Here is a 25,949-nt window from a genome sequence, read left to right on the forward strand (position 1 = left end):
AATCATTGGTAGCTGCAGCCAGTAACTCTCCAGCATATGCCATCCACCTCCGAAGATGTTACTGACTGACTTATGTACCAAATGGCTAGAAAATGATAAAAATTTCAATCTGTTGTGTGGTATTGACAACCCCGTGTATACACTGCAGATAATGCTTGTCAATCCTGTTTGACCATAAGATTGAGTCAGTTTCTGCTAGAATGAGAGTATAAAATACATGTGCCTTGACATACCATAGAAACAGTAATAGAGATGTCTAGAAATGTCACCATTTGTGAGAATGCAAAATCTCTCCACACTACCCCGTACCATCATGTTCACCAAGGAGATATTACCAATCAATTTCTCTTCACCATCGATAAACCTAAGTTCCCTTCTCTTTCAACAATTGTATCTTCATTTCACCATCAGCAGACTTATCTTCATTATACCCTTAGCAAATGCATTGTCAGTACACTAAATCTTCACTACACCATCAAATTTACTACATCCTCAACATAACTAGCAGTGTTAAAGTGTGACTGTCATATAACAAATGTGTTTAGCATTGCCATTGATCTTGAGACTTGAGTGTAAATGTGACCAATTATTGAAATATTTTTCAGTTATTCTGCATGAATCATATGACATGATGTAGTATTATTATCTGGCTGCTATTTGAAATATACTGGTATATTGGATGGTAATTGGTTGCAAGATAATGTTTATTTCAAGCCTGAATGATTATTGTGGTTTTATATGTCCAATTTTCTACACCTATCACTGGAATATGTTGTGGATTTATTAATCAGTATCTGTAAGCAAAAATGGTTATGTTTGAAGGAATAGTGGTTCCAACAATGCTATATGGTTGCGAGGCGTGGGCTGTAGATAGAGTTGTGCGGAGGAGAGTGGATATGTTGGAAATGAGGTGTTTGAGGACAGTATGTGGTGTGAGGTGGTTTGATCGAGTAAGAAATGAAAGGGTAAGAGAGATGTGTGGTAATAAAAAGAGTGTGGTTGAGAGAGCAGATGAGGGTGTTTTGAAATGGTTTTGTAACATAGAGAGAATGAGTGAGGAAAGATTGACAAGGAGGATATATGTATTAGAGGTGGAGGGAACGAGAAGTGGGAGACCAAATTGGAGGTGTAAAGATGGAGTGAAAAAGATTTTGAGCGATCAGGGCTTGAACATGCAGGAGGGTGAAAGGCGTGCAAGAAATAAAGTGAATTGGAACGATGTGGTATACCAGAGTCGACATGCTGTCAGTGGATTGACAGGGCATGTGAAGCGTTTTGGGTAAACCATGGAAAGTTTTGTGGGGCCTGGATGTGGAAAGGGAGTTGTGGTTTTGGTGCATTATACATGACAGCTAGAAACTGAGTGTGAACGAATGTGGCCTTTGATGTCTTTTCCTATTGCTACTTCGCACATATGTGAGGGGAGGGGGTTGTCATTTCATGTGTGGAGGGGTGGCGACTGGAATGAATAAAGGCAGCAAGTATGAATTATGTACATGTGTATATATGTATATGTCTGTGTATGTATATATATGTATATATTGAAATGTATAGGTATGTATATGTGCGTGTGTGGATGTGTATGTATATACATGTGTATGTGGGTGGGTAGGGCCATTCTTTTGTCTGTTTCCTTGCACTTCCTCGCTAACTCAGGAGACAGCAACAAAGTAGAATATATAAATAAAGATAATCTGTAAGTTCTCTGTTATCTATCCCAGCATTCCTTAGCTCTGTTTTCCTTTCAGGTTTAACAGCAGTAAGAAGTGAAGATGTATTAGATGTCATGTTTAATGATTTTCCCGGAAAGTTTGAAGAGCTGCAGCGATTACTGAGGGAACGGAAAGAGAATGAAATTAGGGAGAGGGGAAAAGGTAGGTTTTTCATGTTTTATTCATTTAAGACAAAGAATCAATAAAATTTAGTTATCATTGCGAGGACAATTTCCACTAGATGTGATCACTTTCCTGTGCATATGTCAGATATTATATTCACAGCATTTCACAGATTTCAACAAAGAATTCCTGCTTTTTTTTGTTTCATTTGCAGCCTAAATGCAAAACTAATACCCCAGATAATTTTAATACAGTACCCACCTCTCCAAACCATTTTCTCTGGACAGCCTTTTCACAGCCCAGAAAACCAATTATAATTGCCATCAGGTTTCGTATCTCCCACCCACACTTTCCCTCAGCATATCAGATCTCACTGACCAAAGTTGAAGTTTGTCCACCAGCTGTATGGCTTAGCTGTAATCATGATCCACTTTTAACCTGATATGCTGACACAGCAGGTGTCAGAAGTGCCACAATATTGAAATATTTTCACATTAGATGGGATCAGTGAGTCTGTCATAACACAGGTGCTTGGAATGCTGGTGGTACTGTTTTGAACCCCTGGTGAGTGCCAGTCTTAGGATGAATATGAAGCCTCCATTTTTCTTTGGTTCTGTCATATTAACCTCAACCAACATTTAGGAGGACAAGTAGCTTCTGCAGTTTGGTCCTGTAAGGAGGGGAGTGTCTAGTGTATGTAAACCTTGTTTTCTAACAGTCAGACAGTTTTGGAAGCAGCTTATATAAGATCACTCCATGAGCTATGGTTATTGGCCCATACGATCTTGCAAGTCCCCTGCCTCAGTTAATGACCATGGTGTATTAGGGGACAGGGGCCAAGCAAGGGATAAAAAGATTTTGGTAATCCTTTGCAGGGCCAAAGAGCTTCCTTGGAATGAGGGTTTGTAGAGAAGAGTTAGGACACTCATGTTGAGATGATCCATTTTTCCTTGTCTCAATGGGAACACAAGACAGGACCCAAAAGCAAAAAGTATTTTAAGCTCACCTAGGGCTTTTGAACTCTAGTTAAATTCTCAGCCTTAGTCCAGCCATAGAGATTTGTCTGTTCCTCCCATCTCCTGTGGTAAAACTTGCCTTGAGCCACTACCATATGAGATAGGCCCTGGTACTCATACTTGGAGTTCCAAGCATGCCATAATAATCTTTTTTAGTGCAAGATATCTCAATCTGTGTCATCATTAGGAGATTCAAGAGGAAAAATATAGTTAAGCCATTCTTGTTACTGGAAAGTCCCTTTGCTCTGGCTGGTAAAACAGTGCTTGTTATGCTGATGAACTGTCTGTTATGGCTGGCCCTAACAGAAGTAGATACAGACCCTTTCCATCTTTCTACGAAGAAGCCAGTGGATTCGGTAGCCATCAGCACACAAAACAACATTGCTGTTGAATGATAGGCTATTGTCTTTGTAAAAATTCATATGACGAGTATTCTGTATCTTCAAGTCATTTCTGGAGGATATAACAGTAAATCAACTTTTGTTTAGTACCATGGCCCAACAAGCCTACTGATGATATGCTGGGATTTTGATGAGGAAAGGATTTATCATTTACTTAACCAGCACAGGTCTTATAACATGTATGCTATCAGTAATTTTTTCTTTGTGCATGGAGGGAAGCTCCACCCAGATAGTTAAGAAAGCTTGTTTTATCTCCACCACTGAGGTTTTTTTGCTTGATTTAGACCTGCACCTAGTACTTGGTTGCTCTAAGAGAACAAGTGTATGTGTATTGTTAGCATTTATATTCTTGTCTGTTTTTTATCCTTGTGTTTTTTTTTTTCCAAATACCTGAAAATTAATTCACCTGTTATATGACTTAAGACAGGTATTAAGCAACCACTGGAAGTCACACGCCTTGGTCAAGGGATAAGCCTAAGTGGCTTTCTTTTTTCGCTTTATTATCTGTTGTGTGTTCTTACTTAACAGACCCTTCACATGGTCTACTCCCTATATAGGATCTTAGCATCCTTCTGGGTTAAGTGTCAGTTGTAGCAAAGGCAAAATTGTTTAATATCTCCAGCTGTGTGAGTTACATGAAACTGATGACCCCAATGTGAAGTGTGTTTACATTGGCAGCTGCACTCTTTCACTCCTGAGGGGTTTTCAGATTGCAGGTAGATTTGAACATTTGATATTGCTGGTACACTTTTTGTAAAGTGTATTTTCACTTATGAAAATTTAAATACACCTTTTTTTTTTTTTTCCAATGTCCTCTTGATTACCAGTTAGAGAAACTTACCATTTTGATTTTTGTTAAATTCTGAGAAATTGAAAATATGCAAACACTTTCTGTAGTCAATAGAACAGTATATATATCTAATTCCAGTAAACTACTCATTGGCCAATATTGACAAGTCAAAGATGCAAGAATATGGGAGGAAGGCTGCTGAAGATGCTGCTCGCTGGAATGCTAGCTTCAACAAAGAAAAGAGAGAAGAACGCAGGTAGGCATTTTGTATAGAGAACATCAGAGTATGAGAAAGATGCCATGGTTGAAAAGTATTTAGAACTGTTTTAAGACCATAATGTATGTAGGAAGTTTTTCATAGGGTTATCCCTTGGTGAAGTACAAAAAGGCATACTTGATGTGAGTGGAGAATTTTTAGTAAATCAGTCATGGGTTGACTTTTCCTTGTAGTTTAGCAATATGATTTGTTATCAGGAAGAATCTGTCTATTTTAGCAAGATATAACACATTTAGTATGAATGATGGGAATAGGTATTTAAGATACAGTTACATAGGAAATTTGAAGTACAAGTATGATGTTTTGGCTATTTCCTGCATTGAGTACTAAGTGCTAGCCCTGTCTTTTGGCAAAATGGTAGGAGCAATAGATAGAAGTAGTAGGTAGGAACATTTAAGCAGAAGCATTAGGCAGTATTAGTAAGAACATTAGGCAGAAGCATTAGGAAGTATTCAGATGGTACATTAGGTAGGAGCCTCTGCAAACATTGCACTGGAGTTGCCTTCTCCCAGTGGTCTGTTCAAGATGAGGCAGTAAAGGCTTACAGGTGGCTCTGGAGTTTGCTAGTTATGGGGATTTTATTGCCATAGCTGCCCCCTTGAGGGAGTTCCGGTTGGGAACAGGCATCAGAGATATATCCAACAGATGGTGTAAAAGTCCTTTTAAGGTTGTTATATGAGATGGTGTAAAAGTCCTTTTAAGGTTGTTATATGTTGCCAGATTTGTAAAAGTCATAAGCTTTGCTATTGAGATTATTTTTACCCTCTATTTCTTTATGATCTCAATTCTAGCCTTTCATTAGAAAATTATTCATTTTAAGTTTTGACTTTAAGGCAGCTGAAACAATCTGTTGTTACTATTGTGGGTTTGGCATTAGTTCAGTGGTCAGCCTTCTCATTGTTGACACTGCATTTAATCTCATATTCTGTGCCCAGAACACCAATGCATGGGCTTTGTAAACATTCATCATTTACTAATGTACTGTTTAGTGGAACAGCAGGTTTCATATTCAATAAACTTTTTTTTCTTAAAGAAGGCAGCTTTCAGGTTCATTCAGGTGGAAAAAGGAAATTATATGTTATTAATATTTATACTGGATGAAGTGGTCCTTTTGACAAGATCTGCTTGTAAAAGATGAGTGGAGTATTACGATTTCTGATACTGGGAAGAGCTGAAATTATTTCCAAATAGCAGGAGGATGTAGAAAAGTAGATAGTTCGGGGAAGGAATAAGGATTTATTTGCAGGGCTTAAGATTTCATAGCTGGGATAGGGGTAAAGAATACTTTGATATATCCCCTAAATCTTGTAGAAGGTGACTAATAGGGTGGGAGTGGGGACACTGGAAATCCACCCCTATTTGTTCTCTAAGGCACATTCATACCTTCCTGATATTACCTTGCAAATGTGGTAAGTGGTGAACACACATGAAAAAATTAGCTAAGATTTTTCTTCATAAATTGCCCTTTTGTTCATGTTCGTTGCATAATGACTATACATAAACTTCTTTGATTTACTTCTTGAATTTCAGGTATAGCTTTGACTTACAAACATTTACTCTGCAAATGCCCATTGGCCGTGGTAAGAAGTTAGTTCCAGAAGCCACAAAAATAGGGGCTTACCCAGTGGCTGTTCTTCCAGGACAGTTCACCGATTATTTCAGGCAGTAAGTATATTGCTTAGATGTTGCATCTTGCAAGGAGTTTTCTATATCTTTTTTTCATACTTGATTGCTGTTTCCTGCTTAGCGAGCTAGCGCTAGGAAACAGATGAAGAAAGGCACACCTACACACACATATATATGTATATATATGTACACATATATAGGAATATCTGCTGTACACACTTGGAGGGCTCAAAATGACAGCAGCTGCTGATGGAGTATTCACTTGATATTCTAAAGTAAATTTTTTTTACAAAGTATTTTAAAAGGCATCATATTTTTATGTACACATTTGTATTGTATATGAAAGATTCATGTTTCATTTTTTCATTCATTTCAAGCTAGAAGTTTCAGTTTTCTAAATTGTTTCTTACATTTTTCATATGTATATATATGTATGTGTGTGTGTGTGTATATGTGCGTATGTATGTGTATGTGTGTGTATGTGTATATGTATGTATATATATGTATATTATCCCTGGGGATAGGGGTGAAAGAATACTTCCCACGTATTCCTCGCGTGTCGTAGAAAGCGACTAGAGGGGACGGGAGCGGGGGGCCAGAAATCCTCCCCTCCTTGTATTAACTTTCTAAAATGGGAAACAGAAGAAGGAGTCACGCGGGGAGTGCTCATCCTCCTCGAAGGCTCAGAGTGGGGTGCCTAAATGTGTGTGGATGTAACCAAGATGTGAAAAAAGGAGAGATAGGTAGTATGTTTGAGGAAAGGAACCTGGATGTTTTGGCTCTGAGTGAAACGAAGCTCAAGGGTAAAGGGGAAGAGTGGTTTGGGAATGTCTGGGGAGTAAAGTCAGGGGTTAGTGAGAGGACAAGAGCAAGGGAAGGAGTAGCAGTACTCCTGAAACAGGAGTTGTGGGAGTATGTGATAGAATGTAAGAAAGTAAATTCTCGATTAATATGGGTAAAACTGAAAGTTGATGGAGAGAGGTGGGTGATTATTGGTGTAATGCACCCGGGCATGAGAAGAAAGATCATGAGAGGCAAGTGTTTTGGGAGCAGCTGAATGAGTGTGTTAGTGGTTTTGATGCACGAGACCGGGTTATAGTGATGGGTGATTTGAATGCAAAGGTGAGTAATGTGGCAGTTGAGGGAATAATTGGTATACATGGGGTGTTCAGTGTTGTAAATGGAAATGGTGAAGAGCTTGTAGATTTATGTGCTGAAAAAGGACTGATGATTGGGAATACCTGGTTTAAAAAGCGAGATATACATAAGTATACTTATGTAAGTAGGAGAGATGGCCAGAGAGCGTTATTGGATTACGTGTTAATTGACAGGCGTGCGAAAGAGAGACTTTTGGATGTTAATGTGCTGAGAGGTGCAACTGGAGGGATGTCTGATCATTATCTTGTGGAGGCTAAGGTGAAGATTTGTATGGGTTTTCAGAAAAGAAGAGTGAATGTTGGGGTGAAGAGGGTGGTGAGAGTAAGTGAGCTTGGGAAGGAGACCTGTGTGAGGAAGTACCAGGAGAGACTGAGTACAGAATGGAAAAAGGTGAGAACAATGGAAGTAAGGGGAGTGGGGGAGGAATGGGATGTATTTAGGGAATCAGTGATGGATTGCGCAAAAGATGCTTGTGGCATGAGAAGAGTGGGAGGTGGGTTGATTAGAAAGGGTAGTGAGTGGTGGGATGAAGAAGTAAGAGTATTAGTGAAAGAGAAGAGAGAGGCATTTGGACGATTTTTGCAGGGAAAAAATGCAATTGAGTGGGAGATGTATAAAAGAAAGAGACAGGAGGTCAAGAGAAAGGTGCAAGAGGTGAAAAAAAGGGCAAATGAGAGTTGGGGTGAGAGAGTATCATTAAATTTTAGGGAGAATAAAAAGATGTTCTGGAAGGAGGTAAATAAAGTGCGTAAGACAAGGGAGGAAATGGGAACTTCAGTGAAGGGCGCAAATGGGGAGGTGATAACAAGTAGTGGTGATGTGAGAAGGAGATGGAGTGAGTATTTTGAAGGTTTGTTGAATGTGTTTGATGATAGAGTGGCAGATATAGGGTGTTTTGGTCGAGGTGGTGTGCAAAGTGAGAGGGTTAGGGAAAATGATTTGGTAAACAGAGAAGAGGTAGTGAAAGCTTTGTGGAAGATGAAAGCCGGCAAGGCAGCAGGTTTGGATGGTATTGCAGTGGAATTTATTAAAAAAGGGGGTGACTGTATTGTTGAGTGGTTGGTAAGGTTATTTAATGTATGTATGACTCATGGTGAGGTGCCTGAGGATTGGCGGAATGCGTGCATAGTGCCATTGTACAAAGGCAAAGGGGATAAGAGTGAGTGCTCAAATTACAGAGGTATAAGTTTGTTGAGTATTCCTGGTAAATTATATGGGAGGGTGTTGATTGAGAGGGTGAAGGCATGTACAGAGCATCAGATTGGGGAAGAGCAGTGTGGTTTCAGAAGTGGTAGAGGATGTGTGGATCAGGTGTTTGCTTTGAAGAATGTATGTGAGAAATACTTAGAAAAGCAAATGGATTTGTATGTAGCATTTATGGATCTGGAGAAGGCATATGATAGAGTTTATAGAGATGCTCTGTGGAAGGTATTAAGAATATATGGTGTGGGAGGCAAGTTGTTAGAAGCAGTGAAAAGTTTTTATCGAGGATGTAAGGCATGTGTACGTGTAGGAAGAGAGGAAAGTGATTGGTTCTCAGTGAATGTAGGTTTGCGGCAGGGGTGTGTGATGTCTCCATTGTTGTTTAATTTGTTTATGGATGGGGTTGTTAGGGAGGTAAATGCAAGAGTTTTGGAAAGAGGGGCAAGTATGAAGTCTGTTGGGGATGAGATAGCTAGGGAAGTGAGTCAGTTGTTGTTCGCTGATGATACAGTGCTAGTGGCTGATTCATGTGAGAAACTGCAGAAGCTGGTGACTGAGTTTGGTAAAGTGTGTGGAAGAAGAAAGTTAAGAGTAAATGTGAATAAGAGCAAGGTTATTAGGTACAGTAGGGTTGAGGGTCAAGTCAATTGGGAGGTGAGTTTGAATGGAGAAAAACTGGAGGAAGTGAAGTGTTTTAGATATCTGGGAGTGGATCTGGCAGCGGATGGAACCATGGAAGCGGAAGTGGATCATAGGGTGGGGGAGGGGGCGAAAATTCTGGGGGCCTTGAAGAATGTGTGGAAGTCGAGAACATTATCTCGGAAAGCAAAAATGGGTATGTTTGAAGGAATAGTGGTTCCAACAATGTTGTATGGTTGCGAGGCGTGGGCTATGGATAGAGTTGTGCGCAGGAGGATGGATGTGCTGGAAATGAGATGTTTGAGGACAATGTGTGGTGTGAGGTGGTTTGATCGAGTGAGTAACGTAAGGGTAAGAGAGATGTGTGGAAATAAAAAGAGCGTGGTTGAGAGAGCAGAAGAGGGTGTTTTGAAGTGGTTTGGGCACGTGGAGAGAATGAGTGAGGAAAGATTGACCAAGAGGATATATGTGTCGGAGGTGGAGGGAACGAGGAGAAGAGGGAGACCAAATTGGAGGTGGAAAGATGGAGTGAAAAAGATTTTGTGTGATCGGGGCCTGAATATGCAGGAGGGTGAAAGGAGGGCAAGGAATAGAGTGAATTGGAGCGATGTGGTATACCGGGGTTGACGTGCTGTCAGTGGATTGAATCAAGGCATGTGAGGCGTCTGGGGTAAACCATGGAAAGCTGTGTAGGTATGTATATTTGCATGTGTGGATGTATGTATATACATGTGTATGGGGGGGGGTTGGGCCATTTCTTTCGTCTGTTTCCTTGCGCTACCTCGCAAACGCGGGAGACAGCGACAAAGTATAATAAAAATAATAATAAAATATGTACACATATGCACACCCACTTACATATACATAAACATGTATATACATACTTCTATCTGTCTATATCTGATGCGTCTTTCAATTGGAACTCCTTCAGAGGGGTAGCCACAGCAACAGAGTCTCCATAACTAGAGACCTCCAGTGCCACTTAGCCTGTAGTGCCTCACCCTTAACAGGCTACTGGCATAGGGCAACTTGTTCAGTGTTTGTGGAGGCTCCTACCTAATGTTCCTAATGACTACTTTTGCCTAATGCTCCTACATACTACTTCTACCTAATGCTCATGCCTAAATGCTCCTACCATTTTGCCAAAAGGCAGGGCTAGCGCATAGTGCTTACCATAGGAAAATCTAGATTTATGAAGAATGAGTTTTGCGAGCTAATTGTTCTCAAGTGTTACACATGACATAGAGAGATTGTGTTTGTGGACATACACATACACTTACACATATGATATTCACACTTGTTCGTTGTCATCCATTCCTGATGCCACCCCACTGCACAGGAAACAGCACATATGTATGAAAGAAGAAAGAAAAATTATAACCTATACATACATTTCTTCTCCCCCACACTCCCCTAAATCAGTGAGGTAGTTCCAGGAAACAGACAATGAAAGACCACATCTGCTCACATCCATACATGAGCTGTCATGAGTATTACACCAAAACCACAGCTCCTTGTCCACATCCAGGCCCACAGACTTTTCCATGGTTTACCCCAGACATTAAACATTTCTGTATCTATAAGTTACTATAAATTAACATGAGAAACCAAACTAGAAATTTTGAATTGGTGTTTGCACCTTCATATCCCATGAAAAGAAGTTGCTTTTCCTATTTTGTTAGATTAATCTGATTTTTAGGAAGTGGATGCGACTTTCTGCCTCACCGACACGTGGACTACGGGCATTCTATCCACAAACATACAAAATCTCCTTCTTACACATGACACTTGACAATTCACACAGCTCATTCTTTATAACTCTAGATTCTCTTGTGGTGCTATGTGCTCGCCCTGCCTTTTGGCAAAATCATAGGAAAAGTAGATAGACGTAGTAGGTAGAAGTAGTGGGTAGACGTAATAGGTAGGAACATTAAGTAGAAGTGGTTAGTAGGAAGGTTAGATAGGAGCCTTTGCAAACACTGCACTAGACTTACCCTCTGCCAGTGGCCTGTTAATGGTAAGGCACTAAAGGCTAAGAAGTAGCACTGGAATTCACTAGTCAGGAAGAGACTATTGCCACATCCGCCCCTTTGAGGGAGTGCCGGAATGAAACAGGTGTCAAAGATATAGATAGGTAGATAGGATGTAACTTAAATTTGCTTTACTGAGTACCTCAATGTAAGATTGTCTTTTATATTGCATTTTGATGCACAAATTTTTATCATTTTACTTACAAAAAATTAAAGTTTCTGTATATATTCATTTACTTATTTATTATACTTTGTTGCTGTCTCCTGCGTTAGCGAGGTAGCACAAGGAAACAGACAAAAGAATGTCCTGACCCACCCACATACACATGTATACACATACACGTCCACACATGCACATATACATACCTATACATTTCAACATATACATATATATACATACACAGACATATACATATATACACATGTACATAATTAATACCTGCTGCCTTTATTCATTCCCGTTGCCACCCCACCACACATGAAATGACAACCCCCTGGGGAGAAAGAATACTTCCCATATATTCCCTGTGTGGCGTAGAAGGCAACTGAAAGGGAAGGGAGTGGGGGCTGGAAATCCTCCCCTTTCGTTTTTAGTTTTCCTAAAGAAGGAACAGAGGAGGGGACTAAGTTAGGATATTCCCCCAAATGCTCAGTCCTCTGTTCTTACTGCTACCTCGCAAATGCAAGAAATGGCTAAAAGTATGAAAAAAAATATGTATATATATATATATATATATATATATATATATTTTGTTTTCTTACTATTCACCATTTCCCGTGCCTGCCAGCGAGGTGACTGTGTTGTTGACTGGTTGGTAAGGATATTCAGTGTATGTATGTTTCATGGTGAAGTGTCTGAGGATTGGCAGAATGCATGCATAGTGCCATCGTACAAAGGCAAAAGGGATAAAGGTGAGTGTTTGAATTACAGAGGTATAAGTTTCATGAGTAATGCTGGGAAATTATATGGGAGGGTATTGATTGAGAGGGTAAAGGCATGTACAAAGCATCAGATTGGGAAAGAGCATTGTGGTTTCAGAAGTGGTAGAGGATGTGTGGATCAGGTGTTTGATTTGAAGAATGTTTGTGAGAAATACTTAGAAAAACAGATGGACTTGTATGTAGCATTTACGGATCTGGATAAGGCATATGATAGAGTTGATAGAGAAGCTCTGTGGAAGGTATTAAGAGTATATGGTGTGGGAGGTAAGTTGCTAGAAGCAGTGAAAAGCTTTTATCAAGGATGTAAGGCATGTGTATGAGTAGGAAGAGAAGAAAGTGATTGGTTCCCAGTGAATGTTGGTTTGCAACAAGGGTGCGTGATGTCTTCATGTTTGTTTAATTTGATTATGAATGGGGTTTTTAGGGAGGTGAATGCAAGAGTTTTGGAGAGAGGGGCAAGTATGCAGTCTGTTGTGGATGAAAGGGCTTGGAAAGTGAGTCAGTTGTTGTTCGCTGATGATACAGAGCTGGTGGCTGATTCGGATGAGAAACTGCAGAAGCTGATAACTGAGTTTGGTAAAGTGTAAGAAAGAGGAAAGCTGAGAGTAAATGTGAATAAGAGCAAGGTTATTAGGTTCAGTAGGGTTGAGGGACAAGTAAATTGGAAGGTAAGTTTGAATGGAGAAAAACTGGAGGAAGTGAAGTGTTTTAGATATCTGGGAGTGGATTTAGCAGTGGATGGAACCATGAAAGCGGAAGTGAGTCACAGGATGGAGGAGGAGTGAAGGTTCTCGGAGCGTTGAAGAATGTGTGGAAGGCGAGAACGTTATCTTGGAGAGCAAAAATGGGTTTGTTTGAAGGAATAGTGGTTCCAATAATGTTATATAGTTGCAAGGTATGGGCTATAGATAGGGTTGTGCAGAGGAGGGTGGATGTGTTGGAAATGAAATGTTTGAGGGCAGTATATGGTGTGAGGTGCTTTGATCTAGTAAGTAATGAAAGGGTAAGAGAGATGCGTGGTAATAAAAAGTGTGGTTGAGTGAGCAGAAGAGGGTGTATTGAAATGGTTTGATCATATGGAGAGAATGAGTGAGGAAAGATTGACAAAGAGGGAATGTGAAGTGGGTAACCAAATTAGAGGTGGAAGGATGGAGTGAAAAAGATTTTGAGCGATCAGGGCCTGAATATACAGGAGGGTGAAAGGCATGCAATAAATAGAGTGAATTGGAACGATGTGGTTTACTGGGGTTGACGTGCTGTCAGTGGATTGAACCAGGGCATGTGAAGCGTCTGGGGTAAACCATGGAAAGTTTTGTGGGGCCTGGATGTGGAAAGGGAGCTGTGGTTCCGGTGCATTACACATGACAGCTAGAGACTGAGTGTGGATGAATGTGGCCTTTGTCGTCTTTTCCTAGCACTACCTTGCACGCATGCGGAGGGGGGGGGGGCAAGTATGGATATGTACGTGTGTATACATGTATATGTCTGTGTATGTATATGTATGCATACTTTGAAATGTATAGGTATGTATATGTGCGTGTGTGGGCTTTTATGTGTATGTGGGTGGGTTGGGCCATTCTTTCGTCTGTTTCCTTGCACTACCTCGCTGATGCGGGAGACATTGACTAAGTGTAATGAGTAAATAAAATGAGTAAAATATATATACAGATATATATATAAGGGAGCGGGGGGCCAGAAATCCTCCCCTCCTTGTATTAACTTTCTAAAATGGGAAACAGAAGAAGGAGTCACGCGGGGAGTGCTCATCCTCCTCGAAGGCTCAGAGTGGGGTGCCTAAATGTGTGTGGATGTAACCAAGATGTGAAAAAAGGAGAGATAGGTAGTATGTTTGAGGAAAGGAACCTGGATGTTTTGGCTCTGAGTGAAACGAAGCTCAAGGGTAAAGGGGAAGAGTGGTTTGGGAATGTCTGGGGAGTAAAGTCAGGGGTTAGTGAGAGGACAAGAGCAAGGGAAGGAGTAGCAGTACTCCTGAAACAGGAGTTGTGGGAGTATGTGATAGAATGTAAGAAAGTAAATTCTCGATTAATATGGGTAAAACTGAAAGTTGATGGAGAGAGGTGGGTGATTATTGGTGTAATGCACCCGGGCATGAGAAGAAAGATCATGAGAGGCAAGTGTTTTGGGAGCAGCTGAATGAGTGTGTTAGTGGTTTTGATGCACGAGACCGGGTTATAGTGATGGGTGATTTGAATGCAAAGGTGAGTAATGTGGCAGTTGAGGGAATAATTGGTATACATGGGGTGTTCAGTGTTGTAAATGGAAATGGTGAAGAGCTTGTAGATTTATGTGCTGAAAAAGGACTGATGATTGGGAATACCTGGTTTAAAAAGCGAGATATACATAAGTATACTTATGTAAGTAGGAGAGATGGCCAGAGAGCGTTATTGGATTACGTGTTAATTGACAGGCGTGCGAAAGAGAGACTTTTGGATGTTAATGTGCTGAGAGGTGCAACTGGAGGGATGTCTGATCATTATCTTGTGGAGGCTAAGGTGAAGATTTGTATGGGTTTTCAGAAAAGAAGAGTGAATGTTGGGGTGAAGAGGGTGGTGAGAGTAAGTGAGCTTGGGAAGGAGACCTGTGTGAGGAAGTACCAGGAGAGACTGAGTACAGAATGGAAAAAGGTGAGAACAATGGAAGTAAGGGGAGTGGGGGAGGAATGGGATGTATTTAGGGAATCAGTGATGGATTGCGCAAAAGATGCTTGTGGCATGAGAAGAGTGGGAGGTGGGTTGATTAGAAAGGGTAGTGAGTGGTGGGATGAAGAAGTAAGAGTATTAGTGAAAGAGAAGAGAGAGGCATTTGGACGATTTTTGCAGGGAAAAAATGCAATTGAGTGGGAGATGTATAAAAGAAAGAGACAGGAGGTCAAGAGAAAGGTGCAAGAGGTGAAAAAAAGGGCAAATGAGAGTTGGGGTGAGAGAGTATCATTAAATTTTAGGGAGAATAAAAAGATGTTCTGGAAGGAGGTAAATAAAGTGCGTAAGACAAGGGAGGAAATGGGAACTTCAGTGAAGGGCGCAAATGGGGAGGTGATAACAAGTAGTGGTGATGTGAGAAGGAGATGGAGTGAGTATTTTGAAGGTTTGTTGAATGTGTTTGATGATAGAGTGGCAGATATAGGGTGTTTTGGTCGAGGTGGTGTGCAAAGTGAGAGGGTTAGGGAAAATGATTTGGTAAACAGAGAAGAGGTAGTGAAAGCTTTGTGGAAGATGAAAGCCGGCAAGGCAGCAGGTTTGGATGGTATTGCAGTGGAATTTATTAAAAAAGGGGGTGACTGTATTGTTGAGTGGTTGGTAAGGTTATTTAATGTATGTATGACTCATGGTGAGGTGCCTGAGGATTGGCGGAATGCGTGCATAGTGCCATTGTACAAAGGCAAAGGGGATAAGAGTGAGTGCTCAAATTACAGAGGTATAAGTTTGTTGAGTATTCCTGGTAAATTATATGGGAGGGTGTTGATTGAGAGGGTGAAGGCATGTACAGAGCATCAGATTGGGGAAGAGCAGTGTGGTTTCAGAAGTGGTAGAGGATGTGTGGATCAGGTGTTTGCTTTGAAGAATGTATGTGAGAAATACTTAGAAAAGCAAATGGATTTGTATGTAGCATTTATGGATCTGGAGAAGGCATATGATAGAGTTTATAGAGATGCTCTGTGGAAGGTATTAAGAATATATGGTGTGGGAGGCAAGTTGTTAGAAGCAGTGAAAAGTTTTTATCGAGGATGTAAGGCATGTGTACGTGTAGGAAGAGAGGAAAGTGATTGGTTCTCAGTGAATGTAGGTTTGCGGCAGGGGTGTGTGATGTCTCCATTGTTGTTTAATTTGTTTATGGATGGGGTTGTTAGGGAGGTAAATGCAAGAGTTTTGGAAAGAGGGGCAAGTATGAAGTCTGTTGGGGATGAGATAGCTAGGGAAGTGAGTCAGTTGTTGTTCGCTGATGATACAGTGCTAGTGGCTGATTCATGTGAGAAACTGCAGAAGCTGGTGACTGAGTTTGGTAAAGTGTGTGGAAGAAGAAAGTTAAGAGTAAATGTGAATAAGAGCAAGGTTATTAGGTACAGTAGGGTTGAGGGTCAAGTCAATTGGGAGGTGAGTTTGAATGGAGAAAAACTGGAGGAAGTGAAGTGTTTTAGATATCTGGGAGTGGATCTGGCAGCGGATGGAACCATGGAAGCGGAAGTGGATCATAGGGTGGGGGAGGGGGCGAAAATTCTGGGGGCCTTGAAGAATGTGTGGAAGTCGAGAACATTATCTCGGAAAGCAAAAATGGGTATGTTTGAAGGAATAGTGGTTCCAACAATGTTGTATGGTTGCGAGGCGTGGGCTATGGATAGAGTTGTGCGCAGGAGGATGGATGTGCTGGAAATGAGATGTTTGAGGACAATGTGTGGTGTGAGGTGGTTTGATCGAGTGAGTAACGTAAGGGTAAGAGAGATGTGTGGAAATAAAAAGAGCGTGGTTGAGAGAGCAGAAGAGGGTGTTTTGAAGTGGTTTGGGCACGTGGAGAGAATGAGTGAGGAAAGATTGACCAAGAGGATATATGTGTCGGAGGTGGAGGGAACGAGGAGAAGAGGGAGACCAAATTGGAGGTGGAAAGATGGAGTGAAAAAGATTTTGTGTGATCGGGGCCTGAATATGCAGGAGGGTGAAAGGAGGGCAAGGAATAGAGTGAATTGGAGCGATGTGGTATACCGGGGTTGACGTGCTGTCAGTGGATTGAATCAAGGCATGTGAGGCGTCTGGGGTAAACCATGGAAAGCTGTGTAGGTATGTATATTTGCATGTGTGGATGTATGTATATACATGTGTATGGGGGGGGGTTGGGCCATTTCTTTCGTCTGTTTCCTTGCGCTACCTCGCAAACGCGGGAGACAGCGACAAAGTATAATAAAAATAATAATAAAATATGTACACATATGCACACCCACTTACATATACATAAACATGTATATACATACTTCTATCTGTCTATATCTGATGCGTCTTTCAATTGGAACTCCTTCAGAGGGGTAGCCACAGCAACAGAGTCTCCATAACTAGAGACCTCCAGTGCCACTTAGCCTGTAGTGCCTCACCCTTAACAGGCTACTGGCATAGGGCAACTTGTTCAGTGTTTGTGGAGGCTCCTACCTAATGTTCCTAATGACTACTTTTGCCTAATGCTCCTACATACTACTTCTACCTAATGCTCATGCCTAAATGCTCCTACCATTTTGCCAAAAGGCAGGGCTAGCGCATAGTGCTTACCATAGGAAAATCTAGATTTATGAAGAATGAGTTTTGCGAGCTAATTGTTCTCAAGTGTTACACATGACATAGAGAGATTGTGTTTGTGGACATACACATACACTTACACATATGATATTCACACTTGTTCGTTGTCATCCATTCCTGATGCCACCCCACTGCACAGGAAACAGCACATATGTATGAAAGAAGAAAGAAAAATTATAACCTATACATACATTTCTTCTCCCCCACACTCCCCTAAATCAGTGAGGTAGTTCCAGGAAACAGACAATGAAAGACCACATCTGCTCACATCCATACATGAGCTGTCATGAGTATTACACCAAAACCACAGCTCCTTGTCCACATCCAGGCCCACAGACTTTTCCATGGTTTACCCCAGACATTAAACATTTCTGTATCTATAAGTTACTATAAATTAACATGAGAAACCAAACTAGAAATTTTGAATTGGTGTTTGCACCTTCATATCCCATGAAAAGAAGTTGCTTTTCCTATTTTGTTAGATTAATCTGATTTTTAGGAAGTGGATGCGACTTTCTGCCTCACCGACACGTGGACTACGGGCATTCTATCCACAAACATACAAAATCTCCTTCTTACACATGACACTTGACAATTCACACAGCTCATTCTTTATAACTCTAGATTCTCTTGTGGTGCTATGTGCTCGCCCTGCCTTTTGGCAAAATCATAGGAAAAGTAGATAGACGTAGTAGGTAGAAGTAGTGGGTAGACGTAATAGGTAGGAACATTAAGTAGAAGTGGTTAGTAGGAAGGTTAGATAGGAGCCTTTGCAAACACTGCACTAGACTTACCCTCTGCCAGTGGCCTGTTAATGGTAAGGCACTAAAGGCTAAGAAGTAGCACTGGAATTCACTAGTCAGGAAGAGACTATTGCCACATCCGCCCCTTTGAGGGAGTGCCGGAATGAAACAGGTGTCAAAGATATAGATAGGTAGATAGGATGTAACTTAAATTTGCTTTACTGAGTACCTCAGTGTAAGATTGTCTTTTATATTGCATTTTGATGCACAAATTTTTATCATTTTACTTACAAAAAATTAAAGTTTCTGTATATATTCATTTACTTATTTATTATACTTTGTTGCTGTCTCCTGCGTTAGCGAGGTAGCACAAGGAAACAGACAAAAGAATGTCCTGACCCACCCACATACACATGTATACACATACACGTCCACACATGCACATATACATACCTATACATTTCAACATATACATATATATACATACACAGACATATACATATATACACATGTACATAATTAATACCTGCTGCCTTTATTCATTCCCGTTGCCACCCCACCACACATGAAATGACAACCCCCTGGGGAGAAAGAATACTTCCCATATATTCCCTGTGTGGCGTAGAAGGCAACTGAAAGGGAAGGGAGTGGGGGCTGGAAATCCTCCCCTTTCGTTTTTAGTTTTCCTAAAGAAGGAACAGAGGAGGGGACTAAGTTAGGATATTCCCCCAAATGCTCAGTCCTCTGTTCTTACTGCTACCTCGCAAATGCAAGAAATGGCTAAAAGTATGAAAAAAAATATGTATATATATATATATATATATATATATATATATATATATATATATTTTGTTTTCTTACTATTCACCATTTCCCGTGCCTGCCAGCGAGGTGACTGTGTTGTTGACTGGTTGGTAAGGATATTCAGTGTATGTATGTTTCATGGTGAAGTGTCTGAGGATTGGCAGAATGCATGCATAGTGCCATCGTACAAAGGCAAAAGGGATAAAGGTGAGTGTTTGAATTACAGAGGTATAAGTTTCATGAGTAATGCTGGGAAATTATATGGGAGGGTATTGATTGAGAGGGTAAAGGCATGTACAAAGCATCAGATTGGGAAAGAGCATTGTGGTTTCAGAAGTGGTAGAGGATGTGTGGATCAGGTGTTTGATTTGAAGAATGTTTGTGAGAAATACTTAGAAAAACAGATGGACTTGTATGTAGCATTTACGGATCTGGATAAGGCATATGATAGAGTTGATAGAGAAGCTCTGTGGAAGGTATTAAGAGTATATGGTGTGGGAGGTAAGTTGCTAGAAGCAGTGAAAAGCTTTTATCAAGGATGTAAGGCATGTGTATGAGTAGGAAGAGAAGAAAGTGATTGGTTCCCAGTGAATGTTGGTTTGCAACAAGGGTGCGTGATGTCTTCATGTTTGTTTAATTTGATTATGAATGGGGTTTTTAGGGAGGTGAATGCAAGAGTTTTGGAGAGAGGGGCAAGTATGCAGTCTGTTGTGGATGAAAGGGCTTGGAAAGTGAGTCAGTTGTTGTTCGCTGATGATACAGAGCTGGTGGCTGATTCGGATGAGAAACTGCAGAAGCTGATAACTGAGTTTGGTAAAGTGTAAGAAAGAGGAAAGCTGAGAGTAAATGTGAATAAGAGCAAGGTTATTAGGTTCAGTAGGGTTGAGGGACAAGTAAATTGGAAGGTAAGTTTGAATGGAGAAAAACTGGAGGAAGTGAAGTGTTTTAGATATCTGGGAGTGGATTTAGCAGTGGATGGAACCATGAAAGCGGAAGTGAGTCACAGGATGGAGGAGGAGTGAAGGTTCTCGGAGCGTTGAAGAATGTGTGGAAGGCGAGAACGTTATCTTGGAGAGCAAAAATGGGTTTGTTTGAAGGAATAGTGGTTCCAATAATGTTATATAGTTGCAAGGTATGGGCTATAGATAGGGTTGTGCAGAGGAGGGTGGATGTGTTGGAAATGAAATGTTTGAGGGCAGTATATGGTGTGAGGTGCTTTGATCTAGTAAGTAATGAAAGGGTAAGAGAGATGCGTGGTAATAAAAAGTGTGGTTGAGTGAGCAGAAGAGGGTGTATTGAAATGGTTTGATCATATGGAGAGAATGAGTGAGGAAAGATTGACAAAGAGGGAATGTGAAGTGGGTAACCAAATTAGAGGTGGAAGGATGGAGTGAAAAAGATTTTGAGCGATCAGGGCCTGAATATACAGGAGGGTGAAAGGCATGCAATAAATAGAGTGAATTGGAACGATGTGGTTTACTGGGGTTGACGTGCTGTCAGTGGATTGAACCAGGGCATGTGAAGCGTCTGGGGTAAACCATGGAAAGTTTTGTGGGGCCTGGATGTGGAAAGGGAGCTGTGGTTCCGGTGCATTACACATGACAGCTAGAGACTGAGTGTGGATGAATGTGGCCTTTGTCGTCTTTTCCTAGCACTACCTTGCACGCATGCGGAGGGGGGGGGGGGCAAGTATGGATATGTACGTGTGTATACATGTATATGTCTGTGTATGTATATGTATGCATACTTTGAAATGTATAGGTATGTATATGTGCGTGTGTGGGCTTTTATGTGTATGTGGGTGGGTTGGGCCATTCTTTCGTCTGTTTCCTTGCACTACCTCGCTGATGCGGGAGACATTGACTAAGTGTAATGAGTAAATAAAATGAGTAAAATATATATACAGATATATATATAAGGGAGCGGGGGGCCAGAAATCCTCCCCTCCTTGTATTTTTAACTTTCTAAAATGGGAAACAGAAGAAGGAGTCACGCGGGGAGTGATCATCCTCCTCGAAGGCTCAGAGTGGGGTGCCTAAATGTGTGTGGATGTAACCAAGATGTGAAAAAAGGAGAGATAGGTAGTATGTTTGAGGAAAGGAACCTGGATGTTTTGGCTCTGAGTGAAACGAAGCTCAAGGGTAAAGGGGAAGAGTGGTTTGGAAATGTCTGGGGAGTGAAGTCAGGGGTTAGTGAGAGGACAAGAGCAAGGGAAGGAGTAGCAATACTCCTGAAACAGGAGTTGTGGGAGTATGTGATAGAATGTAAGAAAGTAAATTCTCGATTAATATGGGTAAAACTGAAAGTTGATGGAGAGAGAGGGGTGATTATTGGTGCATATGCACTTGGGCATGAGAAGAAAGATCATGAGAGGCAAGTGTTTTGGGAGCAGCTGAATGAGTGTGTTAGTGGTTTTGATGCACGAGACCGGGTTATAGTGATGGGTGATTTGAATGCAAAGGTGAGTAATGTGGCAGTTGAGGGAATAATTGGTATACATGGGGTGTTCAGTGTTGTAAATGGAAATAGTGAAGAGCTTGTAGATTTATGTGCTGAAAAAGGACTGGTGATTGGGAATACCTGGTTTAAAAAGCGAGATATAAATAAGTATACGTATGTAAGTAGGAGAGATGGCCAGAGAGCGTTATTGGATTACGTGTTAATTGACAGGCGTGCGAAAGAGAGACTTTTGGATGTTAATGTGCTGAGAGGTGCAACTGGAGGGATGTCTGATCATTATCTTGTGGAGGCTAAGGTGAAGATTTGTATGGGTTTTCAGAAAAGAAGAGTGAATGTTGGGGTGAAGAGGGTGGTGAGAGTAAGTGAGCTTGGGAAGGAGACTTGTGTGAGGAAGTACCTGGAGAGACTGAGTACAGAATGGAAAAAGGTGAGAACAATGGAAGTAAGGGGAGTGGGGGAGGAATGGGATGTATTTAGGGAATCAGTGATGGATTGCGCAAAAGATGCTTGTGGCATGAGAAGAGTGGGAGGTGGGTTGATTAGAAAGGGTAGTGAGTGGTGGGATGAAGAAGTAAGAGTATTAGTGAAAGAGAAGAGAGAGGCATTTGGACGATTTTTGCAGGGAAAAAATGCAATTGAGTGGGAGATGTATAAAAGAAAGAGACAGGAGGTCAAGAGAAAGGTGCAAGAGGTGAAAAAGAGGGCAAATGAGAGTTGGGGTGAGAGAGTATCATTAAATTTTAGGGAGAATAAAAAGATATTCTGGAAGGAGGTAAATAAAGTGCGTAAGACAAGGGAGCAAATGGGAACTTCAGTGAAGGGCGCAAATGGGGAGGTGATAACAAGTAGTGGTGATGTGAGAAGGAGATGGAGTGAGTATTTTGAAGGTTTGTTGAATGTGTTTGATGATAGAGTGGCAGATATAGGGTGTTTTGGTCGAGGTGGTGTGCAAAGTGAGAGGGTTAGGGAAAATGATTTGGTAAACAGAGAAGAGGTAGTGAAAGCTTTGCGGAAGATGAAAGCCGGCAAGGCAGCAGGTTTGGATGGTATTGCAGTGGAATTTATTAAAAAGGGGGTGACTGTATTGTTGACTGGTTGGTAAGGTTATTTAATGTATGTATGACTCATGGTGAGGTGCCTGAGGATTGGCGGAATGCGTGCATAGTGCCATTGTACAAAGGCAAAGGGGATAAGAGTGAGTGCTCAAATTACTGAGGTATAAGTTTGTTGAGTATTCCTGGTAAATTATATGGGAGGGTATTGATTGAGAGGGTGAAGGCATGTACAGAGCATCAGATTGGGGAAGAGCAGTGTGGTTTCAAAAGTGGTAGAGGATGTGTGGATCAGGTGTTTGCTTTGAAGAATGTATGTGAGAAATACTTAGAAAAGCTAATGGATTTGTATGTAGCATTTATGGATCTGGAGAAGGCATATGATAGAATTGATAGAGATGCTCTGTGGAAGGTATTAAGAATATATGGTGTGGGAGGCAAGTTGTTAGAAGTAGTAAAAAGTTTTTATCGAGGATGTAAGGCATGTGTACGTGTAGGAAGAGAGGAAAGTGATTGGTTCTCAGTGAATGTAGGTTTGCGGCAGGGGTGTGTGATGTCTCCATGGTTGTTTAATTTGTTTATGGATGGGGTTGTTAAGGAGGTGAATGCAAGAGTTTTGGAAAGAGGGGCAAGTATGAAGTCTGTTGTGGATGAGAGAGCTTGGGAAGTGAGTCAGTTGTTGTTCGCTGATGATACAGCGCTGGTGGCTGATTCATGTGAGAACCTGCAGAAGCTGGTGACTGAGTTTGGTAAAGTGTGTGAAAGAAGAAAGTTAAGAGTAAATGTGAATAAGAGCAAGATTATTAGGTACAGTAGGGTTTAGGGTCAAGTCAATTGGGAGGTAAGTTTGAATGGAGAAAAACTGGAGGAAGTAAAGTGTTTTAGACATCTGGGAGTGGATCTGGCAGCAGATGGAACCATGGAAGCGGAAGTGAATCATAGGGTGGGGGAGGGGGCGAAAATCCTGGGAACCTTGAAGAATGTGTGGAAGTCGAGAACATTATCTCGGAAAGCTAAAATGGGTATGTTTGAAGGAATAGTGGTTCCAACAATGTTGTATGGTTGCGAGGCGTGGGCTATGGATAGAGTTGTGCGCAGGAGGGTGGATGTGCTGGAAATGAGATGTTTGAGGACAATGTGTGGTGTGAGGTGGTTTGATTGAGTAAGTAATGTAAAGGTAAGAGAGATGTGTGGAAATAAAAAGAGCGTGGTTGAGAGAGCAGAAGAGGGTGTTTTGAAATGGTTTGGGCACATGGAGAGAATGAGTGAGGAAAGATTGACCAAGAGGATATATGTGTCGGAGGTGGAGGGAACGAGGAGAAGTGGGAGACCAAATTGGAGGTGGAAAGATGGAGTGAAAAAGATTTTGTGTGACCGGGGCCTGAAGATGCAGGAGAGTGAAAGGAGGGCAAGGAATAGAGTGAATTGGATCGATGTGGTATACCGGGGTTGACGTGCTGTCAGTGGATTGAATCAGGGCATGTGAAGCGTCTGGGGTAAACCATGGAAAGTTGTGTGGGGCCTGGATGTGGAAAGGGAGCTGTGGTTTCGGGCATTATTGCATGACAGTGAGAGACTGAGTGTGAACGAATGGGGCCTTTGTTGTCTTTTCCTAGTGCTACCTCGCACACATGAGGGGGGAGGGGGATGGTATTCCATGTGTGGCGAGGTGGCAATGGGAATGAATAAAGGCAGACAGTGTGAATTGTGTGCATGGGTATATATGTATGTGTCTGTGTGTGTGTATATATGTGTACATTGAGATGTATAGGTATGTATATTTGCGTGTGTGGACGTGTATGTATATACATTGTGTATGGGAGTGGGTTGGGCCATTTCTTTCGTCTGTTTCCTTGCGCTACCTCGCAAACACGGGAGACAGCAACAAAGTAAAAAAAAAAAGAATATATATAAGGTTGTTATTTATTTCACATATACATATATTACAAGATGAGCAAAGATATACTAAGAGGATCATTGTGTTAGAAGTGAAGGGAGCAAGAGGGAGAGGGAAACCAAGGAGGAGATGGAAGGATGGATTGAAAGAGGCTTTGATATGTCATGGCATGAAAATGCAGGAGCATAAGAGGCATGCAATGGGTAGATTGAATTGGAACAACATGGGAGACGGTGCAACAAACTGTCAGTGGGTTGATCCAGAGCATTGAAGCTGTCAGGTGAGAACACAAAATGCTCTGTAGGGCTTGGCTGTGGATGATGGGCTCTGGTTATGGTGCTTTATGAATGACAGCTAGTGAGTGAATGTGAGCAGATGAGGCAGTTGCATGAATGTTCCTGATGCTACTTTGCTAAGGCAGGAAACAGCAAATAAACGTTTTACTGATCATTGTGAGTGAATGTGAGCAAATGAGGCAGTTGTTTTCGATGTTCCTGATGCTATCTCACAAAGGCAGGAAACATTAAGCAAGGACAAGTCACATTTTATTGATCAAAATTTAGTCAGTATATTGATTTTTTTCTTTTTCCACAGGTACTCATCATTGGCCTTGAAAACTATGCCTTTGAGCACTATATTAGCTGCTCCCATTATACGGGACCAGTTAGGTTCAGATGGAGCTAGTTCAGATTCAGAAGAGGAAGCCTCAGGGTCTGTATACCCTTTTTTTATTATCATTATTCCTTTCTCCGGTGTAATTTTGGATATTTTTTGGTGCTAGTCAGTTAGATGTATAATCTTTTGGTTATTTTCACATTCATATCTGATAATACAAGTAGAGGAGAAAAGTACTTCATTTGTGTGATAACTAATTTTAAAATTTTTGGTGACGAACATTTACTATTTTTTTGCTTTCATGTTTATGTATGCAAGTTTGGGTCTTCAAATACACACATTTTCTGTTGTATATTACATCATCTTTAGGAAAATCAGTGCACAGTATAAACACAGAATATTCATAGATCTTGGAAAACATTATTTGATTTTTTTGATGTTTTTCGTTTTTTAATGATACAGTAATTACAGCTTTCATATAGAATAGTAATTGTTCATGTAGAAATGTAACTCATTTGTAAATCTAGATCAGTCACAGATGCCACTAGTGATCCCAAAGAAGAGAAGCCAGGAGAAGGAGTGCCACGTTGTAAGGTTTGCAGTGGAACCAAGAATCGTAATAAGGGTGGAAAACCTGAACCTCTCATCATTTGTGGAAGCTGCCGATCAGCCAGTAAGGAAAGGAAATTTGATTATGTTGATTCAGATGAAAAGTTATTCCTGTGGTATATATTTTGCTGATCCTTTTATTAAATATCAGTAAATATGAGTATTGCTTCACATATAAAGTACCGTACATACCATCCATGTCAAGGCACATGCAACATCTTGGGTAAACCATGGAAAAGTCTGTATGGCTTGGTTGTGGATTAGGAACTTTTGTTTTGGTGCATTGCACATGACATCTAGAGAATGGATTTTAGCTGTAATGCCTCAGAATACTGACTTCTATCCATAACCAGGTTAAATGACAGTACATTGCCTCCTTCATAACTCATAGTTCCAATTCAATCTTTCCCATACACACCTTTCACTAATCTACATATCAAGGCCATGACCACATACTATTTTTTACTCCATCCTTCCACCTCAGTTTTGTCTCCCCTTTCTTCTTGTTCTGTTCACCTCTGACACGTACATCCTCTATGTCAACCTCTCCTTGCT

General features: G+C 41.1%; 1 protein-coding gene across 2 annotated transcripts in view; it reads left to right on the forward strand.

The window, feature by feature from the left end:
- e(y)3 (enhancer of yellow 3) overlaps positions 1-25,949 on the forward strand; it is a 44,015-nt gene that overhangs the window by 13,122 nt on the left and 4,944 nt on the right. For both annotated transcript variants that reach the window (XM_071692085.1, XM_071692086.1), the window contains exons 6-10: positions 1,749-1,874; positions 4,181-4,298; positions 5,850-5,984; positions 24,765-24,881; positions 25,313-25,458. In XM_071692085.1, the coding sequence (XP_071548186.1) occupies positions 1,749-1,874; positions 4,181-4,298; positions 5,850-5,984; positions 24,765-24,881; positions 25,313-25,458 (642 nt within the window). The remainder of the gene's footprint in view (positions 1-1,748; positions 1,875-4,180; positions 4,299-5,849; positions 5,985-24,764; positions 24,882-25,312; positions 25,459-25,949) is intronic.

The sequence above is a fragment of the Panulirus ornatus genome, chromosome 52 (assembly GCF_036320965.1).
Source record: "Panulirus ornatus isolate Po-2019 chromosome 52, ASM3632096v1, whole genome shotgun sequence".
NCBI classification, from domain to species: Eukaryota; Metazoa; Arthropoda; class Malacostraca; order Decapoda; family Palinuridae; genus Panulirus; species Panulirus ornatus.